The sequence below is a fragment of the Acomys russatus genome, chromosome 20 (assembly GCF_903995435.1).
Source record: "Acomys russatus chromosome 20, mAcoRus1.1, whole genome shotgun sequence".
NCBI lineage: Eukaryota > Metazoa > Chordata > Mammalia > Rodentia > Muridae > Acomys > Acomys russatus.
The window spans coordinates 11,983,445-11,996,834 of record NC_067156.1 but is presented as its reverse complement, the minus strand read 5'-3'; the positions used below and the strand labels follow the sequence as shown (position 1 = coordinate 11,996,834).

The 13,390-nt window shown below is 39.0% G+C and overlaps 1 protein-coding gene across 10 annotated transcripts in view; it reads left to right on the top strand.

Annotated features, from left to right (window-relative positions):
• The window catches only part of Nol4 (nucleolar protein 4), a 341,043-nt gene extending 328,370 nt beyond the window's left edge, over window positions 1-12,673 (top strand). For all 10 annotated transcript variants that reach the window (XM_051163152.1, XM_051163147.1, XM_051163144.1 and 7 more), the window contains one exon: window positions 12,063-12,673. In XM_051163152.1, the coding sequence (XP_051019109.1) occupies window positions 12,063-12,256 (194 nt within the window). In that variant the 3' untranslated portion in view covers window positions 12,257-12,673. The remainder of the gene's footprint in view (window positions 1-12,062) is intronic.
• The last annotated feature ends 717 nt before the right edge of the window (window positions 12,674-13,390 follow it).

Sequence of the window (13,390 nt, the reverse complement as noted above, 5' to 3'; positions counted from 1 at the left end):
TATTGAAGAAAAAAAAAAACCTGGAAAAGGGCCTTAACCTTAAAAGAAATCTATCAACTCCATCTCCAGTTTTCCAGGGGAAAGCTTAGCATAGGTCCATGAAAACATTTCAGCTTTTTTTCAGATCTCTGGACATTTGATGAAGGAAAATGAATATTTGATAAGCAATCATGGAGAGAAGGCGAACACACACACTCTGGCTCCAAAAACCTCTATTCAAATTTTTATGTGTCTTAAATCTTTATAGTTTACTTCTGACCTACACTGACAAATGGGATAAAAGGAGCTGCTGAGGGCTGGGAAAATGTCTAGGTATATCATGCATCTGCAATCCCAGCATTTCTATAGCAATATGGAGACAGGGGAGTCCCAGGAAGCTGCTGGGACAGCTAGCCCGTCGTTGCATCAACAAGAGACCCTGTCTCAAACAAGCCAGAAGGCAAGGGCCCACACCCAACTTTGCCTTCTGATCTCCACACAAGCTTCCACCACAAACACACACAAGGTGTGAAGCCTTTCCTAGCATAAATACCTTATTCTACCTGATTCCTGTCTCTTTCATAGGTTTTGATAATTGTGGGTAGAATAGCAACATTCCTTTTGAGTGTGCAGGAAGAGCCAGGCTTGCTGACCTTCATTTCAGTGTGATGACTTACTTAATGATAGTCTGTGCACTGGATTCGTGTGCTTTCTTTCTTTTGTGAAGTTAATGTCTGCTAATCCTTAAATCATCTGAATTCAAAACCAGCAACAACAACCAAAAAAAAATATGTCCCAGAAGTAGGCCTTTATTTCACCTCCACTGTCAAGGCAACCAGAGTTACCATGACTGTGGCTACACAGCCTACTTATCATCTCAGCATCATCTTAAAACATTTGCTTAAACTCTCCATATCTCCCTTGGCAAAAAGTAAAATATAAATGATTCTTGAAGGTTGTAAATATAGATAGGTCACACTAAAATTTTTATGATACTTTGTCTCATACATATATGACATGAATATGAAACTTACTGGATCCTATGTGTATGTTACATGATGTAAAATCACCTGCTTGACTGTTGTCTCCTTATAGTGCATTTTGACAATAATTTAAATCACTTGAATAAAAATGATATATCATATGTCACTATGCATTATCAATAATGTAAATATTGGAAAAAATATGTAATTATATGCTTTAAAACAGTCAGTGAAAGCTGGGAGTGGTGGAGCATGCCTTTAATCCCAGCACTTGGAAGGCAAAGGTGGATGGAAACATCCAACCAGTTGAAGACCTCATTCAAACAGAGGCCTTCACCTGTGTGATGCTTCCACCTGCCCGAGATTGACTGCACTACAGTGCAGGAGCTTACAGATCTCAGAACTCAGACTGAGATCTTTGCTCTCACAGGACCCGAGCCTCCTCCCCTGCAGCTAAACGGTACCTCAGCAGTTCTGCTCCTCCTCAGGCCACAGCTTCACCACTGGCTTGGCTGCAGATCTTAAGATTTCCCAGCCTCCAGACTGCATGTAACAGTCAATGCTTTATTCTGTGTACCTGCACACATAGAGATGCCCAAAGCATGCACATGCACATGCACATGCACACACACAAACATAGTAAACACACACATATGTTTACAACTTGTATTTATGAAGATCTGTAGCACAGTGAATCATATCAACAGGAATAAGTCCCTAAACTTTAATAATGTTAATATCAATACTCTTAATTCTTTATGATACCTGAAATTTTAAAGTAAAATTATATAGTTACTAAGAACATAACCTTGCATGGCTAGGGAAATTGCCCAGTTGGCAACGTGTTTGCCATGCAAGCAAGAGGAGCTGAGTGTAACTCCCAGAAACCACATTAAAAATAACCCATGTGTAGTGGCATGCACTTCCCGTCCAAGGCCTGGAGCAGGGGGTTGAGAGAAGGGGATCCTTGAGACTTACCAGGCAGTCAGCCTAGTCTAAACATGCCCAAGGCCAGAGACTCCAAACATAGGATGGACAGCTGCTGAGGAATGACATTCAAGGTTGTTGTCCAAGTTACACGCACGCACGCGCACAAACACTTACATATAACTTCACTTACTAGGCCACTTAATACAAATAATTTAGTTCTACTGTTCCTGCTTTATCAGTCTAACCAACAAAGGTGGTGAATCTCAGAGGATGAATAATTTGGTCAGCTCACATAGTAGAGAAGCTTCCAGAGCAGGACTCAAACCCATGTCATTAGCTGATTTGCTTGATTGCTGTCTGTTCATTTTTGTGAGTCAATTAAACGAGATTTCAGTATTTTGAGGTGAATTATATGCTGGGTCCAAATTCATCACCTGAATTTGCTACTTACTTAAGTTGTCAGTGCGGTAACACAGATAGGACTCACACCTTATTCACGTTTTTATTCAGTGTTTTTATCATTTGATAATTTCATAAAATGCATTTGCATAACATTGGCCCCCATCCCTCTCCCTAATTCCCGCCAGATCTAACCCCTACCTCCTCACCCCTTCCAATGACTTGTCCTCTATTTTTTTTTCTAAGAAATGAAATCACACCCTGTCCAGGTTTTGCTGCTCATAAGCCTGCATGAAAAGCCTTATTTATATTTTTAGTTGAATATTTATTTAAATTTAACATTTTTGACTTAAAGTTTTTGAGAATGCTACATGTGCGCACTATATTTACATTGCTCCCCACATCTCCCTCGCCCCTCTTTAACTCCTGTGTCCCTCCCCACTCACCTTCAAATCCATGGCCTCTTCTTTAGTTATTACTGTTATGTGCTGGCACATACAAACACACGTGTATTTGCAACCTGTGCAGTCCTTTAACATTGCTTATATGCACACCTATTCAGGGTTGACCATGTAAGATTAGGCATTCCATCAGCAGTCTTGTCCCCGAGGAAAATCAATTCTACCCTTCTCCACAGCCACTGGTCATCGATAACTTCTTTTTTTAATCTAGGGATGGGACATAATGAAATTGTCTCCATCAGCACTGGCATGCACACCTCCTGGTATTGTCATTACTTGATCGTGTATACCTGGTCATAATGTGGAGATTTTGTGGGTGCGGTTTCCCCTGTCATATGTAGAGATATAGTCTAGCAGACTATATCCTGGTATGCTGCCTTTTATAAAGTCTCTGTCTCTCTTCTACTCTTAGCCTTAGGTTGTGTTGTATTAGTTGGAGTTCTGTTTACAGGTATTGTCTTTAAAAGGTGAGCTTAGACACAAAACTTAACTGAAGTACAAATGGATCAAGACAATGGAGAAAAATGTTGAAATGCCAGTTAAGAGTGCTTACCACTCCTACAGAGGACCTGGGTTTTGTTTCCATTCATTCTTAAAAACCAGCATATGTAAACATATAATTTAATGTATATCACATCATATAAACACATAGTAACAAGGTCTCATTAGGTAGCCCAAGTTGGCCTTAAATTTTGTAATCCTCATATCTCCAACTCCAGATTGCTCAGATTACAGGTATCTGCCACCATGCCTAGTTCAAAAGGGTAGAATCTCTTTAAAGGCAGGTCAAAGAGATTTACATTATAAAATATTCACATTTACTTTAAGATAATCATAAGCAGATACTATGTGAGAGGTTGGTATTTATAGTTTTCATGAAAATTCAATATTGAACATTCAAAACATCCTTACCACAGCAGAGCTCTGCGATCATATTACACGGGACACCTGAATCTGCCAGTAAATCCTGTATGGATTCGATGTTCAAGTTTGGTAGGAACGTAATTTGTTGAAGAGAAAATGCCATGTCTATTGTTCAGCTTCTTTTTTTAATGATGGTAAACATCTCATGACTGTGGTGTTTACTTACTAGTTTCCAATCTCAAATATGTTTCATATTTTGTAGTATAGGAAGCCTATTCATTGGAGGCCTGGTGATGGGTAGCCTATAAGTAGAAAGGGAAAAGTTGATAATGTAAAGAAAACAAAGGTGATGGAAGCTCAGTCAGAAGAGGCTTTGGTTATTCCTAATTGGATTGACAGATAATACTTTTAGACTTAAAGTGCAGAAATGCACTGAATGTGGAAGGACACCAAGTCTTAGAGAGAATCATAAAAACCATAGTCTTGGTGCTGGAGAGATGTCTTAGAGATGAAGAGTGCTTACTACTCTTGAGGTGGGCCGAGGTTTTGTTCCCAACCCTACATCAGGTGGCTCATAACCACCTGCAGGTCCAGTTCCATGAATCAAACATCCTCTTCTCTCCCAGGATTCTGCACATATGTAATGCACATAAATGCATATAGGATATATATATATATATATATATATATATATATATATATATATATAATATTTTTAAAATTACAGTCATGCAAATAATGGAAAGAAACATATTTTATGTATATAGTGAAAACAAACAATAATCCAAATTTAAGCAAAAGATTTGGGGCATTAATGACTCAGTTTGTAATAATGAAGAGAAATAGTTAAACAGGAAGTAACAAATATCTTTATTCCATGTACCTCACCAATCTGCCTATAAATTAATAAATGAAATCAACAAAATCACAAAGGGGAATGACACCCACCCACGATCATAGGCAAAGAGTATAAAACACTTCTCCCATAAAACAAGAGATAGAAAAGAAAAACATGTGAGAAATAAATTAAAATGCAATGGTTATATGAAGAAACATGCTTCCAATTTTATAATAACGCAAAATCGTTGAAATATTGGCTAATTAAGTAAAGAACAACCACCATGGGATCTTTAGCATGCTGGAAGCATTGCATCCAGAAGTTATCAAGTCTCTATTGATAGTTAGTGATAACCAAGCAGATAATAAGTTTGCACAATGAACCTGGGCTAGTATTTTAACACCTATTTATAAACAATAAAAAGTTGATAAACTACAAACTTTAGAACTGTTTTCTTTTCCTAAATGTATTGTGTGTGTGTGTGTGTGTGTGTGTGTGTGTGTGTGTGCGCGCGCGCGCATGCGCATGAGTACACACGCATGCCCACACACATACTATATATAGCAAGTTATGTATGTCAGAGGACAACTTGTGGGTGTTGTGTGGGTGTTGGTTCTTTTCTTTTGCCTTGTAGGTCTTAGGGCTCAAACCAGGGTTGTCATGCTTTGTAGCAATCATCTCTACACACGGCTTTATATTATAATGTCAATATTAATATATGATCATGAGGATGAACAGGAACAGAAAAGTTGTAGCTTAACAGTAACATGCTTGTGTGTATCAAGTTGAAAAGGGGGCAGTTGTGCTAACTAGTTTTATGTCAGCTTGACACAAGCTGGAGTCATCAAGCGGAGGAAGGCTCAATTGAGAACAATCTTCCATAAGATCAGGCTGCAGGCAAGCCTGTAGGGAATTTTTTAAACTAGTGATTGATGTGTGAGGGCATAGTGCATTGTGGGTTAGAGCATCCCTGGGCTTGTGGTCCTGGGTTCTTTAAGAAAGGAGACTGAATGAACCTTGTGTAACAAGCCAGTAAGCAGCACTCCTCCAGAGTTTGTGTGTTAGCTCCTGCCTCCAGGTCCCTGTCCTAACATTCTTTGATAATAAACAGTGATGAGGAAACAAATCAAATAAACCCTTTCCCTCTCAGGTGTCTTATTACAGCAATAGTAACTCTAAGATACTCACTGAGCCATCTCACTGGCACATGTGGTTTTTAAATTATTATATAGTAAGGGTACATATTTGTAAAACAGTGCATACAGTAAGTAGTGATCAGATCAAGGTAATTAGTATTCCCATCTCTTTATCATTTCGTTGATATAATCATTTAGCTCAAGTTAGAAACAGAGAAAATGCAAAAATAAAAAGAAATATGTCCGGAATTACTGCAAATAGGAAACAAGCAATAGAAAGACCAAGAAAATCGAAAGCCGAATATTTGTAAGGATTTAAAATTATCTGTGAAGACAAATCAAAAGAGAAGAGCATAGAAAGATAATAAAGCAGCAATGAACCCATACTAGAGAGTGTATTCATGCCATTCAACGGAAGATCCTATTGCAGAAATATTAACTCCAAGAGAAATAGATTTCCAAAACGAACCTGAAAAGACATCAGGCACAAGAGGTATTACAAACACTTTGCTATTCAAGGTGCCAGATCCCGTGGTTTGCAGACAATTTTATCAAGACAAACAGGGCTGGATAAGCTCAGTTTTAGGTGAACAAACACAAGCGGGGTCAAGGGGCAGGCAAGGTGCCAGGCTCATTTTATGACATCATAGTGATCCTATGAGGAAAGATATTCCATCTCAAATTCTGGTACCACTGTATTTTGGAATATAAATGAAACTCAATGGCTGTTGAATCTGGTTTGGTATGTAGTGCGATAGTTCAGATGTTGCTTACCACTGGCAAATATTCAGTTACCAGGTGAAGGAAGGGTCATGTATGAGATGTCTGGGGTAAGCCAGCATGCAGTCAATGCTTTATGTATTGCACAATGTAGCTAAAATATTCATTGGTGAATTTCCTTTACCTTTGGACCTTTCTCATTGTTCAATACATCTATCCAACTTCTGCTCCTCTCAAAAGAGAAATGAAGCCACTTGTAGACAAAGTTAACATCCAAACAGCTTGCTAGACTACAAAAGCCCTTCACTTACATTAGATTATTAGGTTTGACTTCAATAGCCAAAGTCATTTCCAGAAGGGGGAAAAATCATTAAAAACTACTGAGATTAGGAAATGGACAGTGCTGCAAGGATGTGGAAATTATGATCCTGACAACATGAGTGGTCACTTAAAATCCATAAGCAACTGATCACAAGTAGCTTTCTTTGTCTCTTGAGGACTTAGGATGTTTCCGCTACATCTCTGTTGCTTACTCTATGTATAATCAGGGAATTGGTGAGACTGGAGAACTGGTGTCTGCTAATAGACGTGGATTACTTATTGCCAAGATCAATTTCATGGCTGAGAAAGAAATGACTCAGCACAATCTAATGCGAGATCTGTTAAGATGTGAAAGGCACAGAGAGCTATTTGGACAGAGGTTTAAATTGTATTGAAAGAGAGATACCATTCATTATGGTAATAGTAAAGCAGGATGGGAAACATCCCACTCTTCCACGTGTCGCTGAAACAGTCATTCTTAAACTTAATTATCACCAATTAAACCATCTTCATTCTGTTCAATGACAACAGAAATAGAATCTGTATAGTGGGTAGTTATGCATGTATGGGGAGGGGTGTGAAAGTGGATGTGTGTGTGTGTGGATTCTAGAAGACAATCTAAGGTGTTTTCTTAGTTACAGTTGCTATTGCTATCATGAAACACTGTGCCCAAAGCAATGTGGGAAGGAAAGGCTTTTTCCACATCACAGCTTATCGCCTAAGGAAGTCAGGACAGGAACTCAAGTAGGGCAGGAACCTGGATCCAAGAACTGATGCAAAGATCGTGAGGGAGTACTGCTTACTAGCTTGCTCCCCAGGGCTTGCTTGTAGAACATAGGGCCACCAGCCCACGAATGGCACCACTCACAATGGTCTGAGCCTTCCCCCATCGATCACTAGTCAAGAAAATGCCTTAGAGCTGGACCTTATGGAGCCATTTTCTCAGTTGAGGCCCTTCCCTTCTGATGACTCTAGCTTGTGTCAAGTTGACGTACAACCAGTGAGTATGGGTGTTGTTCCTTAGCTCTGTCTACCTTTCCTTTGAGATAGAGTCTCACTAGCCTGGAGCTCAAATCATAGGTTAAGCTGGCTGACCAGCAATTCCCAGAGATCTACTTGTCTTCACCTCCCCAACACTGGGATTCCGGATGCCCAGGTGTCCACTCTCTTGTGTAACATTTTGTGGTATGTGTTAAGGGATTTGAATTTATGTCCTAATGTTCAAATAGCAGACATTTTCCTGACTGAACCATCTCTTAGCCAAGACACTATATTTGTTTACTATTATTTATTTTATTTTATATGTATGGGGGTTTTGCTTGAATGTATATATGTGTTCCACATGTAGGCCTGATATCTGTGGAGACCAGAGGAGATTGGATCCCCTATCATGGGAGTTACAGATAGCTGTGAGCTACCATGTGGGTGCTGGGAATTGAATCTAGATCCTCTGCAACAGTAATCTCTTCACCTACCTTACTATAATTTTTAACAACTTAAAGTAATTACAATGGTCTTCAAAAACATAGTTCTTGTTGCAAATTTTTTAAAAAGATTTCCTATTATGGCAACACTCTCTGAAAGGAAATTAACACTAAAACATCATTACAAAATGACATAGTTTAGAACAAGAAACAAAAATTTACCATAAACTGGCAGTAAATAGTCAACTGATAGATTAATTTCAGAAATGAAAATAAATAATTATGAATGTATCCTTTCATTTAAATATTAAGACTCATAAATTTACAGGTATTTATAACTTAAATATACCTCAGACTTTCAAAAATGAATCATGGCTCTATTTTTGCTATATAAGACTTAGTTTTCTTAAAAAAAAAAAAAATAGGTTAACATGACATATCCTTACTTTTGATTCAAATTTTAAGAATCATCGTAATGAGTAAGTCCATTTCCCTTTGACCAACACGATGATAAATTAATGTGGCTTTGTGGAGTTTTGTAAGTATTTGCCTTAGCTCTTTAAGTGTCTTTTTTTTTTTTTTTTTTTTTTTTCATTGTGTTTGGTCCTTCTGATTCACTGACCTGGCTCATTTATAACTATGTTCTAGGTGATTTTTCTTCAAAAATAGTTTTTAGACTTCATTAAGGTCTACATATTTATCAAAATTCAAACCCTCACCTTATAAAGAACACAAATCCTAATTATACGATGGCTATGCTTTGAGTTAAACTGAATCAGTCCGATATAACATTGAATCATTGAGGCAGGAATCAAAGAGCGGTGGTGACACTGGAGAAAAGCTGTGTGAGTGCTCACTGAATAAACCTCTATTGCATATTTTATTTCTCTTACTGAATCCTATAGCATTAAAGATGTGAATAACAAATATAGCAAGAAATGGTTTCTTATGCTTTGGAGGGTGGGGTGGCTAATGAAGGTTTAGAGATTATGAAGTTATCTCAAATGTGTATATGCTAATAAACACTAAGCAAAACTAAGACTCCACTAGATTAAGATGTCTCCAGTTGTGAGCCAAGTGAGGCGCAGTGTTTCCTGTCTGTAATCCCCAGCACGTTGGAGGTGGAGGCAGAAGGATCAGAAACGTAAGGTCATCCTTTGCTATATGATAGGTTCAAGACCACCTTGGGGTATCTGATACTTAGTCTCAAAGCAAACAGCAAACCGCAACGATCAAAATTTATTTAAAAAAAAAAAAAAGAATTTCAAGCCACAGGCACATACTAAATAAGTCTTAAACTGTGATGTTTACGTGAGTTCCCTTCATACCCGAGACAACCAGAACCCTTGTTTAACCCTCTCTTATATCCAGTTCAGGATTCATCAATCCCAAGTCACTCCACCTTCTAAGATAACAGTGTAATTTGCACAAACTTGAGACATTTACATCACTGAGGGGAAAATCCTTCCAACTTCTTTCATTCTTTAGTTTTTAAAAATATGATTACTGGACTTCTTGACTGTAAAGTAAACCCAGGTTAGGAGAGTGTCCACCTGCAACCCAGAACCCTTGTTAGGCCACTGTGCTAATTTGGATGGAAAAGAAGGTGGAAAGGAACTGGGAGTTGAGGGGAGGAAAACATATTCAAGATACATTAAATGAAACATAAATCTATTTTCAATAAAATGGAAAAAAATCCACTTGGGACTTTACAGAGCAGACAGCCTTTGTTTGAGCACAGGTTCAATGACTCCTTTCCACAAATGTGACAAGCCATGCCTCTCTCAGCTTGTCATATCGATAACATGAGTTTGTAAATAGCAGACCAAATGGAAGATAAATTCTGCCTGAAAAATCAAAGCTCGGAAAGGCCATGACAGAAGCAGAAGTGTGATTCTCGCAGATGTCAGAGTTCCTCATGCAGATCTTTGGTCGGCTCTAATTAAATTTCAAGGGAAGCTGTTTTCCTCTCAGGAGATCTCTGCCTCCTTCAGGAATGATGGCAGAGGGGCTGGGTATCGACCATCTCCCTCATGCCTCGGGAAGAGATAGTAGGAAAACGGCATCCCTTGACTTAGCTCACAAAAGGAATGCCATTTTCTCAATACCGGCACATATTTATGCTCTGTTAAAGCACTTCCAAGTTGCAGAATCATTGAAGGTTGAGATCTTAACTATTGTGAGATGCTTAACAATGCTTTGGTCAGTTACTTCTAAACTTAGAAATTATCTCCCAATTTTATGAGTTTTAATGAATGCTTGCTGAATAAGCAAACATAACTATAGAATTTTGATGTGAAGCATCTTCTCAATGCTATAATGTCAGAACTCAAGATTTTAAACAACTCTGTATTGCATTTCAGTATAAATTACTAAATGCTGTGCAAAATCAAGGCCACCTGTCTTGGTTTAAATATATAAAGAAATACCAAGGATGGCTGACTGTGTTTTGTGCAAATACAGATGCAGCGAAATAGCGAAAAGCAGCGCAACCAGCATCTAGTTCTTCTGCAGGGTTGTTCTAAGAACTGCTTCCCAGCTCCATGTCAAAGAAAATTTCAGTCTAACCTGTTGTAAAACTAAGCCATCTGGTAGGAAACACTACCAGATATAACGAGAACAGAGGTCTCAACCAACTCATTAAAAGAAAAGAAAAATAAAGAAGGAAGGGAAAGAAGGAGGGGGAGAGAGAAGGGAGGGAGGGAAGAAGGGAAGGAGGGTGAAAAGAAAGAAAGAAGGAAAGAGAAGAAAGAAAAGTGTAAACCAAGTCCTTGACATACACGTTGAACTTTGTCCACTTTAAACACCGCCCAGAAATCTCTCAGCCCCCAGCATCTCCACTTCTTAAGAGGTTGTCATAGTTTCTTTACACGTTGCTGTGGTAAAATGCTGACAGACTCACTTAGAGGAAAACGGGGTTTACTTGAGCTCACAGTTTCATCATCCGTCTTTGGAAGCTCAAGACAGCAGAATTTGGAGCATCTAGTCACACCCACAGCCAAGAAGCAGAGATGAAGGAAATCACTACATGTGTGCCTAAACTCATCTCTCATTCTCCATTCTCTACACAGTCCAGGACCCTGCCCCGGAGGCGGTGCCCCCCCCCCACACACACACACACAACAGTCAAGATAAAGTTCCACATATTTACTCACCCGCAGGCCAGCGTGACTTAGACAACCCCTCACTGAGACTCTCTTTCTAGATAATTCATGACTGTGGTAAATGGACTAATTATCTACACAAGACCTGCACAGTAGCAAGCCAGTCGGCATGGATGGGGGAAGGGCTCACACAGCCTCACCCTTGGCTGAGAAGCTTCTGGTAACTGTAGGTAGTCCATGCTTCAGTGGGTGGCCTTACACCAGTGTCGAGGCAGGCAGTACTCACTGGACTCAGTGGGCTTTTAAAGAAGGAATTAAAGCTTCAGGTTAGGGGTGGGGGTGGGCGAAGACTTTTAAGGAGATGTGCAAGGAGTGGGAGTGGAAAGGGCGGGAATGGGAGTGCAGGCAGGGTCAGCATGCATCTCGTAAACATGTGAGATTGTCAAGAATAAAGTTTTACATATAAAAACATTAAAATATAAATTCAAGTTTTTTCAAGGAGGTCATTAAAATTCTGAATTGGTGGGAGTTATGGTCTTTGTCAATAAATGCCGCAAATAAAAATGTTTGCGGTTCATCACTTCAAACCTGGTGCACTGAAGCTTCTGTGAAAATTGAATCCTGCCAGGACCTTGGGTTCAAAGGGCTTGAGTCTTCCCTATAACAAGGAGTGATGGCTGGAGGCTGCCCAAGATACCTGGAAAAAAAAAAAAAAATCCTCAAACACTCTTGTCACATTACACCACTCTTTATACAGAGAGCAGATGCGTTTGATTACAGAAGCCACGAGTTTCTCATGAAAGCATTCATGAATAAATTCAGTCGTAATTTGATGGGTGCTCACATGTGAGATTTTAGAATAAAGACTATTCCTGTCTTATTTTTGCGATTCTTTTTGTCTAGGACCCACAGATCTCAGCATGAAGAGGCAGCTGGCGACTGGCTCGGCACCCTCTAGCAGTTCAAACTCCAGACCTCAGCTGAGTCCCACGGAAATCAACGCTGTGAGACAGCTTGTAGCGGGATATCGGGAATCGGCCGCGTTTTTATTGCGCTCCGCAGATGAACTAGAAAATCTCATTTTGCAACAGAACTGAGGCCAATGGTGTCCGCACTTACCGAGTTCTAAATTTGCAGTTTCCACTAATGACATTTGATTTTCCAGCAGAGATACTCCTGGTCTTGCTGCACAATATTTTAAGAGAAATACTTCCATCGCGCCACGTTGTCCTTGATCCATATACTCTGGTGTGTTAAGGAACTTCAAAGGAACTCTGACCTTGAAGTATTTGAGATGCTCAAATGTGCCCAGCCTGTTGCTTTTTGCTTCAGTGTGTCAACATAAATATCATAAGCAATTTTTAAAAAAGGCTGCATATTCTTAATTCAAGGATAAAAATGAAGAAGTTTGTGGTATTAAAAAAAAAAGCTCAAGATCCAACTGAATTATTAGTGGAATTTTCTACTGACTTATTGGACTGAAAGCTGAAGTATCTGGAGAAAAAAAAAGAAAAGCCAAATTACTTGTTGCTATGGGATATGACAACAATGAAAAGGATCTTGTATTTTAAAAGAAAAAATGTAATTTTTATAAAAAGAAAACTTGTTTTTCATTCAAAATGGTCATTTTTACTTTGGTAACTTTTTCATAGGTCCTAAAAGAAAACTGTTTTTTGACAAACTATTGTAATTACCCTTTCCAACACCCCTTTTGCCTTCTCCTCTTTCCAAATTCTTTCTACAAAGGAAAAAAAAAAAAATAACACTCAATGCTGGAAAACCCTTTGCCTACTTTCTTTAAGACATCCCATTAGGGAACTACTTCCAAGAGATGCCTGCATTTCTATACTTACACCAGTCTGAAAACACCCAGGCCGCCACGCGGCACCTTACCACAGCAGTTTTCATCACAGAGATTTCTAGACATTATAAAAAGACGTGTTGAAAAGAACACAAAACCCAGCACATCCTTCTTTTCCTTGGAGCTGCTTGTAGCTGGTCCTGCTGCTGTCCCACCAGCAACCCTCCAGAGCAGCGCCCTGGATGTAGATGACTGAATGTTGCGAGGTTGCACGTGACAATCTTAAACTTTGCACTCTTGTGTGTACTTTTCATTTCTTTTGGAAATAGTTTCCAGAAAAGGCCGTTATGTCTACTGATAAGATTTGTGTAACTTAAGTTTGTTTGTTTGTTTTTTTTTTTTTTTTTTGCTAAAATTGTGATCTCTCAGC